General features: G+C 37.8%; 1 protein-coding gene across 1 annotated transcript in view; it reads left to right on the top strand.

Moving 5' to 3' along the window:
• ADGRV1 (adhesion G protein-coupled receptor V1) overlaps nt 1–20784 on the top strand; it is a gene marked incomplete at its 5' end in the record, with an annotated part of 444372 nt that overhangs the window by 4518 nt on the left and 419070 nt on the right. The window contains 8 exons of the mRNA XM_079797671.1: nt 654–758; nt 4729–4842; nt 6702–7267; nt 7624–7894; nt 8275–8604; nt 14326–14502; nt 17416–17639; nt 20352–20384. Of these exons, the coding sequence (XP_079653797.1) occupies nt 654–758; nt 4729–4842; nt 6702–7267; nt 7624–7894; nt 8275–8604; nt 14326–14502; nt 17416–17639; nt 20352–20384 (1820 nt within the window). The remainder of the gene's footprint in view (nt 1–653; nt 759–4728; nt 4843–6701; nt 7268–7623; nt 7895–8274; nt 8605–14325; nt 14503–17415; nt 17640–20351; nt 20385–20784) is intronic.

The following is a 20784-nucleotide window of genomic DNA, read 5'->3' as shown; positions in this document are numbered from 1 at the left end:
AACCCTTCGTGACAGGCATCCCTGCCCCGTTTATAGATGGGATGCTGAAACTTAGAGTCCTCTGGAGAGATGGGCGCCACTGCCCTCATTAGTGTGCCCCTGGCCGCTTCCCTCCTCCTCCTCTCTATGCTGAGTTCCAGCCAGTCAAGCCAGCACATTTCAGCATTTGAAGTCCTGGCTCTTTCTTTTGCTCAGTAATCACGTTCTGAAAAAGTCATTAGCACTTGTCTGCTTTTCAATGGCGAGCTGACCCATGAGGGAAATAGTGGTTGGGAGCAAGGCCGAGTGATTGTACCAGTGAGCCGCCCTGGTCCGGAGGTGAAACTCATTTTTGTGATCTCCTGTGCCCCTGTGAGCATTTGAATTTGCCATCTTTTGAGTAGATAATTGTTAGGATTCCTCAGTGGAACAGCTAGTTGATGCCAGAATCAGTTAAAAACCGACATTGTTTGCATGATAAGTTTTATGTTCCTTTTTTTAAACCATTTAAGTACTGTTATTAGCTGCGGTTATTTGATGCTAGGAAATACCATATCCTTAAGAGTACAATGTGGATGGATTTGTCTGCGGAAATGCAGTATTTCTAAGGGAACAGTTTATAGCTTTGGTCCTACCTCTGCTCAGCGCCTGATTGTCTTTGCTCTTCCCTGTAGCCTCCCTCAATCACAGTGCGGGAGCCCAGGGGCAGAAATGAATCTGTGCCTCTGACTCTCATCAGAGAAAAAGGAACCTATGGAATGGTCACTGTGACTTTTGAGGTATGTTTACTCTGAAAAAATTTTAAGTCATAACATTTTAGAGTTCATACCAGATAGCTATAATTTTAAAAATCAAGGTTCTTTATATAAGAAACTAGAGGCCCGGTGCACGAAATTCGTGCACGGGGGTGTGTCCCTCAGCCCAGCCTGCACCCTCTCCAATCTGAGACCCCTCGAGGGAGTCCAACTGCCTGTTTAGGCCCGATCCCAGTAGGATCGGGCCTAAACAGGCAGCCAGACATCACTCTCACAATCCAGGACTGCTGGCTCCCAACTGCTCGCCTGTCTGCCTTCCTCATGGCCCCTAACCACTTCTGCCTGCCAGCCTGATCACCCACTAACCACTCCCCTGCCAGCCTGATTGATGCCTAACTGCTCCCCTGAAGGCCTGATTGCCCCTAACTGCCCTCCCTTGCAGGCCTGGTCCCCCCCAACTGCTCTCCCCTGCAGGCCTGGGTCCCCCCCAACTGCCCTTCCCTGCAGGCCCGGTTGCCCCCAACTTCCCTCCTCTGCCGGCTTGATCACCCCCAACTGCCCTCCCTTGCAGGCCTGGTCCCTCCCAACTGCCCTCCCCTGCTGGCCATCTTGTGGCAGCAATCTTGTGTCAATATGGGGGCAGCCATCTTTGACCACATGGGGGCAGCCATCTTGTGTGTTGGAGTGATGGTCAATTTGCATATTACTCTTTTATTAGATAGGATATGACCCTTATATTCCACAAATTAATGAGACCCTCAATAAAAATGCAATTAAATACTTTTATTATCTGATAAATTCCATGGTTAATATAAAAATGTTTTCCTTGTTACTTGAATATACTGTGCTTAAATGGAACACAATGTATCATTTAACCACAAAATAGAATAGTAATAATAATGTTAATTCTATAAAAGTTATGGGTAATTTGATTTATGTAGCATAAGGATATAAACATCAAGGATACAAACTTCTTCAAGGGTATAAAATTTTTAAATGCCCATGGATCACTTAGAGTCATACAAAGTTATTTAATATGTAGTCTTCCCCATCTACATTTTCTATTTTAAAAAATGCACTTAATGGATGGTGTTAAACGTAGTTGCACTCCACTATGGAGGTCTGTAGAAATTATAGCATTTGACATGAATAAGATAGGCTGTGGGTGAGGTGTATTTCTTCTGGTGCTGGCTGTAACCATTCCATTTTATTGCTTACTGACCACATGCTCACCATTATGTCATCATATTGCTGTTCTATGAGGTACATATTTAAATCTTCCACTAATTTTTTATAAGACCCAAAACATGATCATATGCTATTTTCAAACATTAACACCTTGAAAAGAAGTCTTAACAGCAGTTTATATCTTTATTATTAATTACTAGAGGCCCGGTGCACGAAATTCATGCATGGGGGGGTGTGTCGCTTAGCCCAGTCTTCACCCTCTCCAATCTGGGACATCCCTCTCACAATCCAGGACTGCTGGCTCCTAACCGCTCACCTGCCTCTGCTGATTGCCCTTGACCACTTCTTCCTGCCAGCCTGATCACCCCCTAACCACTCCCCTGCCAGCCTGATCGACGCCTAACTGCTCCCTGGCTGGCCCAATTGCCCCTAACTGCCCTCCCCTGTGGGCCTGGTCACCCCTAACTGCCCTCCCCTGCAGGCCGGGTTGCCCCCAACTACCCTCCCCTGCTGGCCTGGTCACCCCTAACTGCCCTCCCCTGCTGGCCTGGTCACCCCTAACTGCCCTCCCCTGCAGGTCTACCCCCCCAACTGCCTTCCCCTGCAGGCCTGGTCCTCCACAACTGCCCTCCCCTGCTGACCTGGTCTCCCCCAACTGCCCTCCTCTGCCGGCCTGGTCACCCCTAACTGCCCTCCCTGCAGGCCTGGTCCCCCCAACTGCCCTCCCCTGCAGGCCTGGTCCCCCCAACTGCCCTCCCCTGCTGTCCTGGTCCCCCCCAACTGCCCTCCCCTGCAGGCATGGTCCCCCCAACTGCCCTCCCCTGCTCTCCTGGTTTCCTCCAACTGCCCTCCTCTGCTGGCCCAGTCATCCCTAACTGCCCTCCCTGCTGGCCTGATTGCCCACAACTGCCCTCCCCTGCATGCCTGGTCCCCCGCAACTGCCCTTCCCTGCTGGCCTGGTCTCTCCCAACTGCCCTCCTCTGCTGGCCCGGTCACCCCTAACTGCCCTCCCTGCTGGCCTGATCGCCCACAACCTCCCTCCCCTGCAGACCTGGTCTCCCCCAACTGCCCTCCCCTGCAGGCCTGGTCCCCCCACAACTGCCCTCCCCTGCACCCTGGGTCCCCCCCAACTGCCCTCCCTTTCTGGCCTGGTCACCCCCAACTGCCCCCCTTTGCTAGCCTGGTCACCCTTAACTGGCCACAACTACCCTCCCCTGCAGGCCATCTTGTGGCAGCCATCTTGTGTCCACATGGGGGCGGCCATCTTGTGTCTTGGGGTGATGGTCAATTTGCATATTACTCTTTTATTAGATAGGATAACATCAATAAAATGGGTAATTTGATTTATGTAACATAATTCTACTGAAGCATAGAAGAGTTTTACTTGTGCTTGTGGAGTCTTACATCATATGGTGGTTGTGTTAATGACATAAGAAAATAAACTGGCATCAGGCAGTAATGCGTGAAAAACATAGGCAATACTAATTAACACGTTAAGCGCCCAGTAACCGGTGATTGACACTATACTTTCCGTCCTGAAGACAAAACAGGCTGGGCGCTTAACATGTTAAATATGCAGTAGTCTTTCGAGTTCTACAGAAGAAGCCTTAAGCAATATTTAATGTGCTTAGGAATATGCACTTAGATAATACATTCTTGAAATTTTTTCTGATAATAAATATGGGAAAAGTGTGAAAAATTGTAGAAAGGACACGGCATCGTCAGTTACAGTGTTTTCAACTTCGCTGTGGATGTCTGAAGTTATTTTATTGGCTCTTAACTCTTTTGTTTAGCTGAAATAGTTACAGCTTACATTTGTGGAGCACTTAATATTTCCATATACTGTTCTAGTGCTTTACTCTAAAGCTGTTTTCACTGCATGTAAACAACAACTCTTTCTAGCACTCAGTCTCTCTTATGCCCTTTTAAATTTTTTCTCCACAATCCATATCTTCATCTGATACATACACATTTATTATTTGTTCCTTTTCATCAGATGTAAGGTCCTGGTGGTTTGGGAGTTTGCCTTGTTCACAACTGTATACTTTCTACCTAAAAGAGGTCAGGCACAGAGTACTTAATAAATACTTTTCAAAAGGAATGATTTTATTAAATCTTCACATCGAGCCTGTTATATATTATTATGCCCATTTGAAAGATGAGGAAAAGGCTACATAGAGTTGTTAAATACCTTGCATAGTCCCTGGTGGAATTGGTATTTGATTCCATTACTTAAGAGAATTTACTAATTTTGAATAACTTCCTCTCAAGAAAAATATGTTTTTTTCCTCAGGTTTAACACAATGGTTGGGCTGAAAGAGAAAGCTCTTAGAAACTATGTAGTTTAATGTAATTATCGTTGAGATCTATAATTATAGGTCTTGACTGTTAATTTGAAGGGCAGACTTACATTTGACTAGTATAATTTTTGCAAAACATCCTATATAATAAAGATGTAATATGCAAATGGTTGTTACACCGTGAAGTGTACTGACCGACTGCGTAATGACTGGATCACGGATCAGCAGGAGGGTGGGGCAGCTAGCTACAAGCGGGTGGCGAAGAGCTACAGGAGGGGGCAGGGCAGCAAGCTATGAGGGGGGGTGGGGGGTGGAGGGAGCTACAGGAGGGCGGGGCAGCAGGCGGAGAGCTACAGGAGGGTGGCAGCGAGCTACTGGTGAGCAACTGGTGCATGGATTCGTATGCAGGGCTACTAGTTTTAAAATAAACTTCAGATTTTTGTCAGCTGACATCACAATAATGCTTTTTTACTCTTGTGAACTATTTTATATGTATTTCTTTGCAGGTAGAGGGTGGCCCAAATCCACCGGAAGAAGATTTGAGTCCTGTTAAAGGAAACATCTCCTTTCCCCCGGGCATAGCCATAGTAGTTTATAACCTGACAGTGCTTGATGATGAGGTGGGATAATGTGAAATGTTTAAATGGGACAAGGACTCTGTCTGTGTTATAGACATACTAGAGAACATTATGTCAAAGATTAAATTGTGTTCAGTATTTGAAATTATTCAAGAACACAGTCCTATGTAAAGTTAGTACATTGTGCCAGTCTTACTTTAGCTATAAAAAGCTCTTTTGGAATATATCTTGTTAGTATTTCCCTTATTTATTTTACATTAAGTTGTACTGTGTATCTAAAAGCTGATGAACCTGAATATAATTGTCAACCACAAAAATCTCAGCATTTTGTAAATTCTCATGATTGATTTTATTAGTGATTTCAGTTTTGAGCAGGTACAGTACTATTTACTCAGCATAAATATTTTACTATAAATGCAAAGAAATTTTTACTATAGTTGATATTTTTTTGTTTTGATATTTTAAATGTTCACATTTCACATTGAAGTTACCAAGGATTGAGATACATGACTGCTAAGGAAAGAATGAGTTTGAATGATAATGTGCAAGTATATCCACCATGAGCTAAAGAAGAGAAACCATGACTTTTAACTTTAAAAAATCTTAGTATTGCCAGCGGGAAAAAGAGGGAATAGCTGGGAATTTATAATCATCCCTCTACCTTCCTACAAAAAAGTTATGAAACCCAATCACAAGTTTCAAGAGAAGAAAGGAAAAAAAAAGAGAAAACATTATTAGAAAAGAGTGTTTCTCTTGAAATAGATGAAATATTAGGTAGCAGTATAACGAGTTTGTATTCTGGAAGCTAACAGAAACGTTTTGCTTTTAGATCCTGGAACAGTAAAAATATTACATTTTAATTGTAAATGTAAAAGCCCTTCTAAGGATCTAATATGCAACATGGTGATGATAGTTAATAATTATGGTATTGTATACTTGAAAGTTGCTGACAGTAGACCTTAAGCATTCTCACCACATACACACAAGAGTTAACTATGCGAGGTGATGGATGGGTTAATTATCTTGATCTTGGTAATCATTTTGCAATATATGTATATATAAAATCATCACATTGCACACTTTAAATATAATTGTATTTGTCAATCATCCTCAATAAAGTTAGGGAAAAAAGATCATCAATCAAGTCATATTTTATTTTCTGTGATAAATAGCTTTACCTCTTTCATTGATTGCTATTGATTGAGGTAAAAAGATATATTTTTTCACTTTTATTCATAAAATAAAATTTATAGTGAAGGAAAGCTCAAACAGCACAGTGGAAATTATCCCTAAGATTTCTGTGCAGTTACAAAAATATATATACCGAGTATATATTTTAATTTTAACAATGTCAGCAGTTTCCCCAGTAGTGACTCTTATAGCTTGTTCTCCAGAGAGGCATGATGTGTATTTTGGAAATCATATGATTGGTATCATAGAAACTCTTTATAAAGAAACAAGAATAAATCACATAGTTGAAAACTAATAATTTGCCTGTGATGTTTAATATAGTTTTCTGTATTCTTAGGTATTTTTTGACCTTGACTGTTGCTTTTGACCCTACTAGTTCTGATAAAACTACTAATAATATCTGTTCATCTTACTGTCAAATCTTTAGTTATCTAAAGATTGATCAAAGTTGAAAGACATTATACCTATATTTCATTATCTGCTCACACCATTGCCTTATGAACGTTTTCTTCCCTATCTAAAATGTTATTTACTTTTAGAAAATATTTTAGTAAGTGGACACGAAAAAAGCCTCTCTATAGGCTCCCTTCAGTTAAATATTTTTAATTTTTATGTAATTGTATTGGAACATAGTGACTTTTTACACTTTGGTTTCTTTGCAGGTGTTTTAGTTATTGATGTTTTTGCCACAATTAATATTTCTTTGACAGGTACCAGAAAATGATGAAATATTTTTGATTCAACTTAAAAGTGTAGAAGGAGGAGCTGAGATTAATACTTCTAGGAGCTCAGTTGAGATCATCATTAAGAAAAATGATAGTCCGGTGAGATTCATGCAGAGCATTTATTTAGTACCTGAGGAAGATCACATTCTCATAATTCCAGTGGTTCGTGGAAAAAATGACAGTGGATATCCAGTTGGATCTGATGAATATGAAGTTTCAATCAGTTATGCTATTGTAACTGGGAATTCAACAGCACATGCCCAGCAAAATGTAGACTTCATTGATCTTCAGCCAAACACAACTATTGTTTTTCCACCTTTTGTTCATGAATCGTACCTGAAATTTCAAATAGTTGATGACACTGTACCAGAGATTGCTGAATCATTTCATGTTGTGTTACTAAAAGATACCTTAAAGGGAGATGCTGTGCTAGTAAGCCCTTCTGTTGTACAAGTCACCATTAAGCCAAATGACAAACCTTATGGAGTCCTCTCATTCAACAGTGTCTTGTTTGAAAGGACAGTCATAATTGATGAAGATACAACATCAAGGTATGGTTTATTTTAAACCTATTTCTACAATCATTTTATTATATTATTCCAAGATTTAATGTTTGTGGTGTTAGACACAATGCTGAACTCTTGAGAGTATGTGTCATTTCCTCCACCATGGTCTCACTATTTTCTCTCCTACTTTGGGAGTGATTTAAATATGCCAGTGAATTCCTACTATAGCTGCTTCCTAGGACATATCTACATATCAAATCCTTCATATTAAAAACAGTCATTCTTTATGTATGGATTCTGTTTTTAACTGTATCTGATGGCCAACTTTACAGTAGAATAGTCCATCTAAGGGAACGAGAGTGGATTGTGTGACTGTATATATTTCTTTTTAAAAATTCTAGATTTGAAAATATTACCGTGGTTAGAAATGGCGGCACCCATGGGAATGTTTCAGTGAACTGGGTGTTGACACGGAATAGCAGTGATCCCTCGCCGGTAACAGCGGATATTGGACCAAGTTCTGGAGTTCTCCATTTTGCACAAGGGCAGATGTTGGCATCCATTCCTCTTACTGTCGTTGATGATGATCTTCCAGAAGAGGCAGAAGCTTACCTACTGCAGATTCTGCCTCATACAATACGAGGAGGTGCAGAAGTGAGTGAACCAGCCGAGGTAGGTCTCTTGTTATACGTTACTCGTTATTTCTGTGTCGTAGAAGAGCCAAAGAATTTGATCACACAGGTCTCATTTATGTGTACTTTGAGGTGACAGGAAGAACATTGGTTTTGGAAATGATGATTGCTTCGCTTGCTCAAGGTTGTCCCCCCTGTAAATAGAAAGTTTAGTCTTAAAAAATTCAACCAACTATAAATTGGGAAGGTTTTCAGATCTGTTTTTGTCTCATCTTTTACTCTAGTACATATAAGAAGTGATCAGTTTTAGATATGACATAAAAGGAAATATTAAAAATCAGAATAGCCTAGAAAATAAACAGCTTGGTAATCTTGGATGTGAGAATTACGCGTTTTAATATTTTATTCCTTTATCCTCAGCTTTTGTTCTACATTCAGGATAGTGATGATGTTTATGGCCTGATAACATTTTTTCCTATGGAAAACCAGAAGATTGAAAGCAGCCCAGGAGAACGATATTTATCTTTGAGTTTTTCAAGAATAGGAGGAACTAAAGGAGATGTGAGGATGTTTTATTCTGCACTTTATATTCCGGCCGGAGCTGTGGACCCTTTGCGAGCAAAAGATGGCATCTTAAATATATCCAGGAGAAATAGCCTCATTTTTCCAGAACAAAAAACCCAAGTCACTACAAAATTACCAATAAGGAATGATGCATTCCTTCAAAATGGAGCGCACTTCCTTATACAGGTATTTTAATGATTAAAATCATTTAAACTTTGGTTAAATTGTAAGCGTACTTATCTATGTGAAAGAGTTAACTAACCATTATTTTGGTCTCATTTATAATTTGGATTCTACTATCAGTTGCTAGAAGTTACTTAGGGAGTCCAGAGAAAGACTGTGTCTGTTCTTATTAGGATGAAAAAAACAAGGGCTCTACTAAAGTTAAAATTTTAATCAGGTAATAATAAAAGCACATCAGACATGAAATTCAGGTCAGAATATAATGGATGACATAGTGAAGTAACTCACAAACTGTTAATGGGGAAGGGGGGTGGAGAGAGAGAGAGAGAGAGAGAGAAAGAGAGAGAGAGAGAGAGAGAGAGAGAGAGAGAGAGAGAGAAAGATCGAGAAAGATCTGCAATTCTTTTGAGTGATTTGAGAATATGTGACATAGGAATGGGTTGTGTAAGATACATGTTTTTCATGATTAATACTTGCAGGGAAGGCATTCCAGAAATTAAGCAATATGAGAACAATTGTATACTGTAGATACTTTTAAATAATATACTAAAAATCTGTTTCTTTGTTTATTAACTGTATATAGCACCTCTGGATTTTCATCTACTTAATAAGAAGAAATAAGGGCCTTATAAACATATTCTTCCATCTTATCTCTTTTATTTCTTAACTTTTATTAACATTTTTATTGTCAAAGTTTAAAACATCTGCACTCACTTATGATAGTATGGTTATGTTTTGCATTTGGTTTTGGTTGATTCTGAAAATTAGAAAGCAAGAAAAGGGTACTTATCAAGTTTTGTTAATGTAAATAAACATAATGTAGATTCAGATAGTATGAATGATTGATAAAGAGTATAATCTTATGTCACTATACTTTTTGCCAACTGAAATATATATAAAATGAAATCTCATACTTTATTATTACTTTTGAATCATGCCACACTTAAATTTGTTTCATAATTTTGCCTAGACTTTGTTTTATGGTTTATTGCTGTCTCTGGAGTTTTTGATTGCTCTTGTTTTACATACCACCCTCACCATTTGGGGCTTGCAGCTGTCTAACATACTTTGAGTGTTGAGTTCAGCTGCACTGCTTTCTGTGCTTCACACCTGGGACTTTTTTTTTACTGAGCTTTTGAATTTTCTTGATATCTTGCCTTTTCCTTAAGTTGTGTTTTAAGTTTTGTTGTAATATATCTATCCTCAAATACATGTGCAGAAAACATATGTGCAAGGTAAACTTTTTGAGTGTCTGAGCAAATAAAAATGTAATTTTATGCATTGATAATTTGGCTAGGTAAAAATTTGTAGATTAAAACAATTTCTTCTTTAGTACTTGAGAAGGTTTGTTTTTAAATTTCTATTGTTGCTGATACGAAATTTGATGGCAAAAAATAATGTAGATAACTTGCTATTTATCTCTGAAGGATTTTTTTTTACATCTTCTTGGCGTTCTAAATTTCACAGGTCCTTGCCATGCACTTTCATTTTGAAGACTCTTGTCTTTTTTTTTTTTTTTTAAGCTGGGCCACCACTCATGCTTGTACTGTTTATGCATTTCTTGACGATTCCTGGCGAAGGGGTCTAGTGGGTGACCTATTACAGGGATATATAATGTGTAGGGGATACCTTTTTATAATATGATCACCCAGAGGGAGACGATTTTCCAGTGTTCCCAAAGCTTTGTTAGTAGTGGTAGGACATCCTGCTCATCATCTTTATTTTTATTATTACTGTTATTATTATTTTATTGTCTCCTCAAAATGAGGAAATTCTGATATGATGCATATTTTTGTCTATGAGGATAACCCACTCTTTGGAGGACCCTTGCCTTTAGCTTTTTGGAGAGATGGGTGAACAGAACAAGGAATCATTTACAATTGTTTGTTTCCCCTGCGACCTGTGGAAAGCTCCTGTGAGCTGGCTGAGGGCCGGGGTGATCTGGGTCTGTGACATGGAATTAAGCAAGCGTTCAAGCCCATACCCTGGCAAGAAGTTAAAGCAACTAGGACACTGCCCGCAGAACATATATGAAGATATGTTCAGAAATTTTAAAAAGACCTTTATATTTGGCCTTATACTAACTCCTGGTTTGGAGGGGTTCTGGTGAGGCCGGCCTCCTGGTTTGGAGACTGCTGTCTTCTTGCTGTGTCCTCACATAGTGGAGAGCAAGAAGAAGCAAGCTCTTTGCTATCTCTTCTTATAAGGGCACTAATTTCATCACAAGGGCTCTACCTCCCCAAGGTCCTATCTCCAAAAACCATCATTTTGGGGGATTAGGGTTTCAACATAGGAATTCTGGGGGGGGGACATAAACATTTAATTCATAGCATATGTTTAAGGTTTTTGTGTTTCTATTATCTCAGCATTCAGTTCTCCCTTCTGTCTCTCTCCAGTTTTGCATAGGTCACAACTCATATGAGAACCAACTTATTAAAATAAGTGAAACAAAGCAAAGATTTTACACAGGTGCTTTTTGCTCTGTGGAGGCCTGGGCATCCTGGCATTCCCGCAGTAGCTGAAGTAACGAGACAGGAGTTTGAAGACTGATAATGCAGAAATGTTGATTTTGTAGAGGTCTTTTCTGTTTCCATTCTAGTTTTCTGATTTCTTATGCTTCCTCAGCCACTGTTTACTGTGGATGACAATATTAGTAACCTTTATATTAAACTTTTAGTCTTTTAAAAATATCTTTCAATATCTCTAGCCAAGTAGCTGCAGAGAATCCTTATGTAAACAAAACCTTATTAAGAAATTTAGATAGGGTCAGATATTATCCTAGATAGTTTATGTTTCAACATTCTACATGAACATGACCATTTGTTTTTGATGATACTTGAAAAGTAAGGTAACACTTGAAGAATTATGTAAAGTCTGAATTTTTGGTGATCCCACGTTGGAAATCTGTTTGCACCACTAATTCTGAGTTCAGTTCTTTATCTATCTGCATATTCAGTTAAAAAACAAAGCTCTCACTGTGCAGACATTTTAATTTAACAGTGTAGGGAAAAAAGGCATTATTAGTCACTGACACAGTTTCTTGAGGTTCAAAACAGCTGTAGGCTCTGGAAGGCTGGTTGGAATGAGAAGGTTGTGTGGTTTGTATCGTGCATAATGGATGAGCAACTCAAGAATAGGAGGCATCAGACTCTGCATGGAAAGTTGAATGAAACTGAAGAAAGGAGAATCTGAGACATGCGCTCCTCATTCTTCAGTGATCCTCTCGGCTACATATATCAGTCTGGGATACAACTTTTGGCAAGCTTGGGGTTACTAATGTGCCGCCCCAGTTGCAGACTGTCTGAAAGCAAAGAACAACTCTGTATGAATGGAACAGTTTGATTTAGCAGATGCTTAAGGAACCTAGACAAAAAGGCTTGGAGACCAGGAAATAAGCTATGTAAAATTAGCATTTTGTTTTTAAGCAGTTCATTTTATAGCCTTCTATACCTTCTTTCTTTAAAATTTTCAAAATATGATATTTAGAATTAATTCTGTAACTGTTTTGATAAACATAAATATGACTTATTTTCTTTCTTTCTTTTTAGAAAGTTTTAAAGTAAAATTATATTGCGTTTTTTTCCCTTTCATGTTTTAAACAGTATTATCAGTTTAGAGCTTTGTGAATACATGGGAATGAGAATGTTCATTCACAAATATGTGCTTACGAATGACCAGTGTATTTTACCAACATCTTTGCCTCTAAACAATGCATAATTTATATTTTATCCCATTCAAATATGCATATTTTATTTTATTCTTTGTGCTATTTTTAAAGATAAATATATATGTACATGGGCATATAGATATTCCTTTTTTTTTTAATTGAAGCCAATCTCTCTGGCTCCAAAGATGCTACTTTTATTTTATTTATTTATTTTATTTTAATATATTTTATTGATTTTTTACAGAGAGGAAGAGAGAGGGATAGAGAGTTAGAAACATTGATGAGAGAGAAACATCGATCAGCTGCCTCTTGCACACCCCCTACTGGGAGTGTGCCCGCAACCAAGGTACATGCCCCTGACCGGAATCGAACCTGGGACCCTTGAGTCCGAAGGCCGATGCTCTATCCACTGAGCCAAACCGGTTTCGGCAATATTCCTTTTCTTTAGAAAGAATAACAGTTATACTTGTGTCGTTTTAGCTATTTATCTTTACATTTTATTTACTTTGTAAAGTAAATTCAATATACTAAGGAATCGCACATTTTTGTACTTGACTCAGTCTGTATACTAATATTTGGCAAAATTTGTCAATCTAATTTCTTTTTTCATTGACTCAAATGTATGTTTACCAAAGGTGGAATTTTAAATATCTTTCTCCTGTATATGATTTTCAAGGCAAAACGTGTGACATTTTTTAAAAGGCATATATTTTGCCCTTTAAAATGTATAGTGTTCATTAAAAAATTGTAAGAGTATATGAGGGATCAGTATCAGTTCAGTCCACTTGTGGAAAACCCACTTAAATTATACTTGTTTCCACATTACAAAGCCTAATAGAGAGCTCTCGAGTGAGAGATCCATAATGTTTTGTTAAGTTCAAAACTGCTTTTTAACCTAAAATCTCTATGCTTTTTGCAGTCCTGTAATGATTATTTTTACATTTAAGTGAATACTGTGAAGATTGATAAGCTGGATTTTGAAAAGTTAGAATATTAAGATGTTGAAAGTTTGTGATAGATCAGGATTCCTACATAGCTCAGTTTATGTTGAAGAGATGAATCAATAAATATTTTTTGTGTAGCTGCTGCAGTTTGAGATCTATGTCATGTATTGGGAAAATACTGAGAAGGACACAGACCCACAAGAACTCTATAAACCTGTTGGGAACTGGAAGTCTGTAACACACATAATGATTGTAAGCAAGCGATGTGTGAAATTTATAATTAAGTCTAAGTTTAGTGAGAATAACAATAGAAGTTCCAAAACAAATAGAATAAAAAGGGCTAGAAGATCCAAGGACATCTTCATGGAAGAGAGGGAAATGTAATTGGTTTTTAAGAACAGGTACAGTTTGGACTTGTGAAATGATGCAGGGAGGCCATTCTAGATGAGGAGAGCACCATCAAAGTTACTCTGGTAGTCATGTTCATTAATCACAGGGACACTGCATGTTTTACAGGTGTCGCATTTCTTTAAATATAAAGGCACGCTAAGTCACATTTGGAGTTTCAATGGTTGTGTATTCTCTGGCAGAGAAGGGGTTTGGGTGATTGATTAGAGCTGTGGACCAGTGGAAGCGAGGAAAGAGATGTGGACAACTCTCTGACATTGGCTTTAAGGTCAAGATGGTTGGGTACAGGTAACAAGGAAGAAGAGCAGATGGTGGTGCTGGTGGTGGTGGTGGTGAGGGGACATGAAACAGAGATTGCAATTTTGGATATTTTATCTGCAAAGTTTCTATGTGACATTTTTGTCGTATCTAATAGCGGTGGTTTATAAACTTTTGACATTTGAAGGAGCTATCTAGAGATTATTAGAGAGAGGGTATAAAATTATAAGATAATGGGCTTAGAAAAAACCCTGGGAAATAATAACAACTGAGGAGCAGAAGCAGCTCAAGAAGCCAGTGCAGGAGATTGAAACAGGATGGAGAGGGAAGAAGAAAGAGAATGAAGTTGCTAAGTTATTGGTAGCCTTTATCCATGTTTATTTTGTCCAATCAATTAAGACTTTTTTGTTTTAAAATTTCTGTTCTTTTTTGCTTTGTTTATTATAGTTGGAAACTGTGGAGTTGGTGAACATAAATCCCCCAATTCCACCTATCAGTCCTAGATTTGGGAAAATCCGAAATATTTCTTTAGCGGTTACTCCAGATATTGCAAATGGAGAAATTGGCTTTATTAGCAATCTTCCGATCATTTTGCATGAACCAGAAGATTCCCCTGCTGAAGTGGTAAGTAGGCTTTCTCTTATCAATGGGCCCTGGTGGTCAGTGCGCTCCCACAGCAGGAGCGCTGTTTAGCCAGAAGCCGGGCTCATGGCTGGCAAGCACAGCTGCAGTGGCGGGAGCCTCTCCTGTGTCTGTGGCAGCGCTAAGAGCGGGGAGCCAAGTGGTAAGGTGCGAGCAGGTGGGTGGTAAGGAGCGGTGAGCCAAGCGGTTAGGAGCGAGATTGCAAGAGGGATGTCTGACTGCCAGTTGAGGCCCGATTGGGTGTCTGACTGCCGGTTTAGGCCCGATCTAGTCTCTGGCCCTGACCATTTCCAGCCAAATTCACAGAATGGTTAGTGAGAAAAATGTTTTCTTTTTTATTTCATTTTTTTTCAAAGATGGACTGTGTTAAAGGGCAAAGAGCAAAGAGGATACTTATCCGGCCTAAACCAGCAGTTGGACATCCCTTGAGGGGTCCCGGATTGCGAGAGGGCACAGGCTAGGCTGAAGGAAACACCCCCCCCCCCCCCACACACACACACACGAATTTCATGCATCAGGCCTGTAGTGATATATAGTGACATACACACACACACACACACACACACACACACACACACACACATATATATATATATATGCGCTAAGTGGTATATTTCACAGGTACATTTCACTCATTCATTTCTGAGAGCTAATCATACCTGCCTTGGGCAGGACTGGGATACTATGCTTGGTAGTGGAGGTGATGGTGGTAAAATTGTGGAATGTTTAATCTCAGGAATTTTGTATTATATATGTGGGTAAATTGTTGGTTACTCCCATAACCCATGCCACACAAAAGCATGCTCATAGGTACAGCATCCCTCCCTCTGCCCCTACGCTGGTTGAATTTTCCCACCATCTATCTAGTGACCTTCAGTCCTACCATTCCCTGAACCATAGTCTGTTCCTTAAGACCCTTCCAGGTCTCGGACACTTGCATATGATTTAAATTGGTTTGAGGTTCAGATCAAGAATGAGGAGAGCAATTTATGATATCAAAGCCTCATGTCAAAATATGGTGACCATAAATTCCTTTGTTTATGTATTTGATTCTATATATTGGAAGAGGTGCTCCATTTTTCAAGATGGTTTTCATTTTTTTATTCTTCTTCTTAATATACTGCTATCTTCTAAAAAAAGGAAACCTACTAAAAAGGATTTAGCTTTTACTTAGTGTGGATTCATTTTATTCATTTATCTTATAAAGCTGTAAATTTACCATTTTACATGCTTCCCTTGGAAATTAGCTTTTGGGGGAAAAGTTTTGGGCTCCATGAACTTTCATTTTTTACCTAATGGGAAACTGCAGAGAAAGTGGGAGTTTCTCTTTGTCCCAACTATAGCCTGGACTAGCCCACTCCCCCTGGTCATTTAAGGGTACAGCCCTCTGTTACATTTTCTGCCTTCCCTAAGAATCTTTGTGCTCTAGTCTCCAGCCCTGACCATTTCCAGCCAAATTCACAGAATGGTTAGGGAGAAAAATGTCTTCTTTTTTATTTTTATTTTTTTAAAGATGGACTGTGTTAAAGGGTGAAGAGCAAAGAGGATACCTTATTTAGGAGTTTAAAAAGAATAATGTGTCTACAATTAAATATCTATACTAATAAAAGGGTAATATGCTAATTAGACTGGGTCGACCAGCCATCTTCCAGACGTCCAACTTCCTTCCAGATAAAGCCATGGTGGTGGGGGCTGAGGCAGAGGCAGTTAGGGGCGATCAGGCTGGCAGGGGAAGGCAGTTGGGGGCGAGATCAGGCCTGCAGGGGAGAGCAGTTAGGGGTGATCAGGCAGGCAGGCAGAGAGGTTAGGGGCAATCAGGCAGACAGGGGGGCAAGGTAGGGGCGATCAGGCCAGCAGGCAGAGGGGTTAGGCAGGCAGGCAGAGGGGTTAGGGGCGATCATGCAGGCAGGCATGTGAGTGGTTAGGAGACAGTCATCCCGGATTGCGAGAGGGATGTCCGACTGTTGGTTTAGGCCTGATCCCACAGGGCAGTTGGAGATCCCCTGAGGGGTCCCAGATTGGAGAGGGTATAGGCTGGGCTGAGGAACCCCCCTCCATGCACGAATTTTGTGCACGGGGCCTCTAGTTCATTTATATTCTTTGTTTGAAAAACATCATGATCTACGGTGTCCTTTTATTATATATTTAATGTGTACTACACTTAAGTAAAACTACCAGATGCAATTTGTTTCAGAATTATTATAATAGCTTTTGTTTATTTAGTTAATAATGTGGAGAGGTACTCTAATCTTCACCACAAACTTGCAAAACAGGGAATCACTAACTTCATTTCACATGTGGAAATTGAGGTCAGAGAGGTTAAGTAACTTGCCCAAGGTAACCCAAAGCTATGATTTAAATATCTGATTTTGTTTGAACTGCATTTATTATATTGGTTAGAAACATTTCTTATTGTTACTTATATTATTATTTTCTTAGGTTGCCATATAGCATTTTAGGATGCATTTTATGTAACATAATTTTCTCATTGTAATCTCATAAAGGTTTATTTTTGTTTATATTGTGACATTAATTTCATTATTTAGAGAACCTCAGATTGAAATTTACTTTTTAGCCAAATTGTTCTATGTTTTTTCATCATTCTATCTTTTAAACTATTTAAGTCTTTTTGTTAAGACATCCCTGGTTAGGCATATGTTTTTGGTGGGGGCAATTTTGTTAGTAATTTGATTAACAAAAACTAATAAATATAGTTCTATCTAAAATTATTTCCAAGCTTAAGGAAAAGGCTTGTGCAAATGTTTTTAATGCCCTTTAATGGTTTACCTTTCTATAAAGAATACATACATTCATATAATAACATGTGAACGCAATCACTGAAAAGCATGTATAGTATGTGAGTATGTAAGAAATTGTTCTTTTTTTCTTTATAAGGTGTACATTCCCTTACATCGGGATGGAACTGATGGCCAGGCTACTGTCTATTGGAGTTTGAAGCCCTCTGGCTCTAATTCAAAAGCAGTGACCCTGGACGATATAGGTCCCTTTAACGGCTCTGTTGTATTTTTATCTGGCCAAAGTGACACAACAATCAACATTACTGTCAAAGCTGATGATATACCGGAAATGAATGAGACAGTAACACTTTCTCTAGACAGGTAATAACCCATTTAGGTAACGCTCAGTAACATTTATATGTTCGAATTTTCAGAAATAATTTTGTTTTTTGCTTCAATTCTTTTTTCCATATAGAGTAAAAAGAAAAAAACGAAGAGATAATATGCTGGGCCCCTAACTGTTCCCTTGTTTATTGATGGCTTCTGGCTAGACTGTAAATATTTTGACATCATGAACTTTTACCCTGCTATTCATTGTGAGGAAAGATTTGATAGATAGCTTATAGCTGGTTTCAAATAAATCTCAAGCATAGCTAATATGTTGCTATGCTAAAAAAAAATAGGCAGCAACAAATCTAAAATATTAGGTTAAGCAAACTTCTGCTGGCTTCCTTTTCAACACGGGAGAGGATTAGAGCTCCTTTGAGTGACTTCAAAGAAACTGTTAATCTTCATATAATAAAATTCTCTCTTTTTTTTCATGGAATTTAGAGAATCAAAATAATACAAATTTAAGAGTTATTTTCAGTAATAATAAGGATTTAATTAACATTTTTTAGTGGGTCATTTATATTAAGAAAACATCACAATCATCAGTCTTTTTTTTTTCAGTAATTCCGAAAACCTTTCCAAAAATGAAAAAAGCAACCTGTTTAATTGATGTTATTTAAAAAAAAAAATGAAACTTATGTACTGTAGTTCTCTTTACGTTAAAGATGTTAACATATTCAAGTTAATGTTACTTGAGGGCTTTCATATTTTAAAACAGTAAAATTTATAGATAAATTTGGTAGGCATTATTTTGTACTATATTAATCAGGACGAAAGTAGTAATTATTTTATGTGACCCCTGTTGCTTTCTGTATTTTACTATGAGACTCACAGGTTTTTCTTTGAAGGTGTTTTGATGAACACATTTCATAAACCTGATGAGTCATTGTGTTTTTATGAGAAAGAAAATACAGAATGTAGGGAACTTTATTGAATATCCACTGTTCAGTTGGTTTGCTTTCCGAACCACATTATGCTTGCTTTTTTTTTTATATATATATAAAAATTAAAACAAAACAGCAACAACCAAACAGACAAAAAAAGCAAAAATATAAAAACAACACATACACACTTTCTAAGTGACTTAATGGTTACAATATGTGTTTTACATTAAACCTTAAAAAAATTTCATACGATAAAAAAATCAGTGAAATGTAGTAAAATGTAAACTGAAAATTATCATTTTTTTCACTTATATGTGTTTTCCTTTAAGCTAGTCTCGAGTACTTACTAAATCAGTGGAAAATATTTTAAAAACTAAAGCAAAATGAACAGTAATTATAAACCAAAGATGTAGCTGAGCGTTTCTGCTCTGAACTAAATGTTTGAAGAATAATTTAAATTTTACCTCTGTAAGTTCATTGTAACTGTTCTTCATATTCTTTCAGAATAGTAATTTTTAACCTTATCATGTAAACCGTTGAAATTAATTAAATATAATTTTAAGTTGGTTTTCCTCTTTCTTTTCTATTGGTAAAAAACAGTTCACAAGGAAATACAAATAGTGATGTAGAGAATTTCAGAAATTATTGGTTTCTCTCTTTTGAAATAGACAATACTAGTTCGAAATTACACTAAAATGTTTTAATTCAATTAGTAACTAATGCATACTTGTATTATCTCTATGCATGAACATGAATGAGCTAATTACATTTGAATGTTCAAAGTCATATTTATATTTAGTTAAATAAATGTGAGAATAAAATCTACTTGAAATAATTATATCAAATCTTTCATTTGAGGCTTGCAAATTTTTAATAAAACTAAAATGAAAGAATGAATGAATCCTAGTACATGTGATTAAAAGAAGTTACAATATAATATTACAACAAAAATAACACTCTATTGTGTTTACAGTTTATAGTTTTCTTTTAATGTCAAATTTAGATAAAAGTTGCCCTGGTATTAAACAAATTATAATGCTTTTAATACTATACCAGTTAAAATATTTTATTGTTAACAATCCCCAAATCATTAACAATTTTATTATGTCACTTTTTAAAATTTTGATATATGTGCTATATAACCTTTTATTTATAGTGTCATTTGACTTTAAAAGTGAAGCCAGAGGTCTATATATTTTGACATGTGCTTTTCAATGCTGTTTTGAAAATGCACTTCATTGGGGATTTGGAAAAGTGCTTAGCTTTCTTGATATAAAGTTATATTTGAGTAAATAGATGTCATAATGAAATGATATAATGATATGGCACCTTGAGTATATTCCTGTGCAAATGAGAGGTATATTTTTCTCTGCTTATAGAGTTTTTTTTTTTTTTTCAAAGCTAAACTGGCTTTAGATCTGAGGATGGAGGGTTTTTTCCCCCCAAAACGAATTAAAACTACTAAGAAATTATAAGCCAGGCTGAATGAAAGTTGCTCAGCTGCTGTGGTTTGTAAGCATGCACAGTGCTTGGCAGGCCCCAGCGCCTTGGAGCAGGCCTGGAAAGGAATGTCTTCCATGGGTTTTGCATGCTGGCTGGCCATGGGGTCATGTTCCCTAAGTGGGAACTGCCGAACCCATTGCTAGCATTTGTCCAGAGCAAAGAACCCAGTGTGCAGAGTCCCCATAAAGTGGACATTACTAGCTCACAGGGGCAATTTATTTTCACCTTGCCATTCTAAGTTTCTGTGTCAGTGAGACTTTGGCAAATGGTGTCTGTTTCTTATTTCCCTTTCCCACGCTTCTTTTTGTGTTGACAGAGTAGAAACTGAAAGGTTTGTCGTGTATTTTGGGTAAGTGTACGAAATAACGCCTGGTTTTTGGTGATTCAGCATTTTGCTTTGCAAGCCATTGTTTTGGATACAGCTGCTGTTCTGCATGAGCACAGGTCTTGAGAAATGCTGCTTGTCCACCTGCCTGTGCATGCGTTGTGTGTCCTTTTATTTTTTTATGAAAAGGGGAGCTTATATGAAGTCATTTTCCCCTTTGAGTTTTAAATTATGAATGCATTTAAGGTATCTGATAAAAAGTTTGAGAATTAGTGTATTTATGTATTAGGAAGAATTTAAAACTTTAACTTTCCTTACAGTTTACACATAGTATATGGAAAAATTATTGTGCTTTGTGAAATTCTTACCTAACATCTTTGTAAATCTTATAGTTCGTTTAACAGAGAATTTGTAATAAAAACTC

The sequence above is a fragment of the Cnephaeus nilssonii genome (assembly GCF_951640355.1).
Source record: "Cnephaeus nilssonii genome assembly, chromosome: 2".
Taxonomy (NCBI): Eukaryota; Metazoa; Chordata; class Mammalia; order Chiroptera; family Vespertilionidae; genus Cnephaeus; species Cnephaeus nilssonii.
Note: the sequence above shows the minus strand (reverse complement) of the source record. Positions and strands in the feature narration are given on the sequence as shown.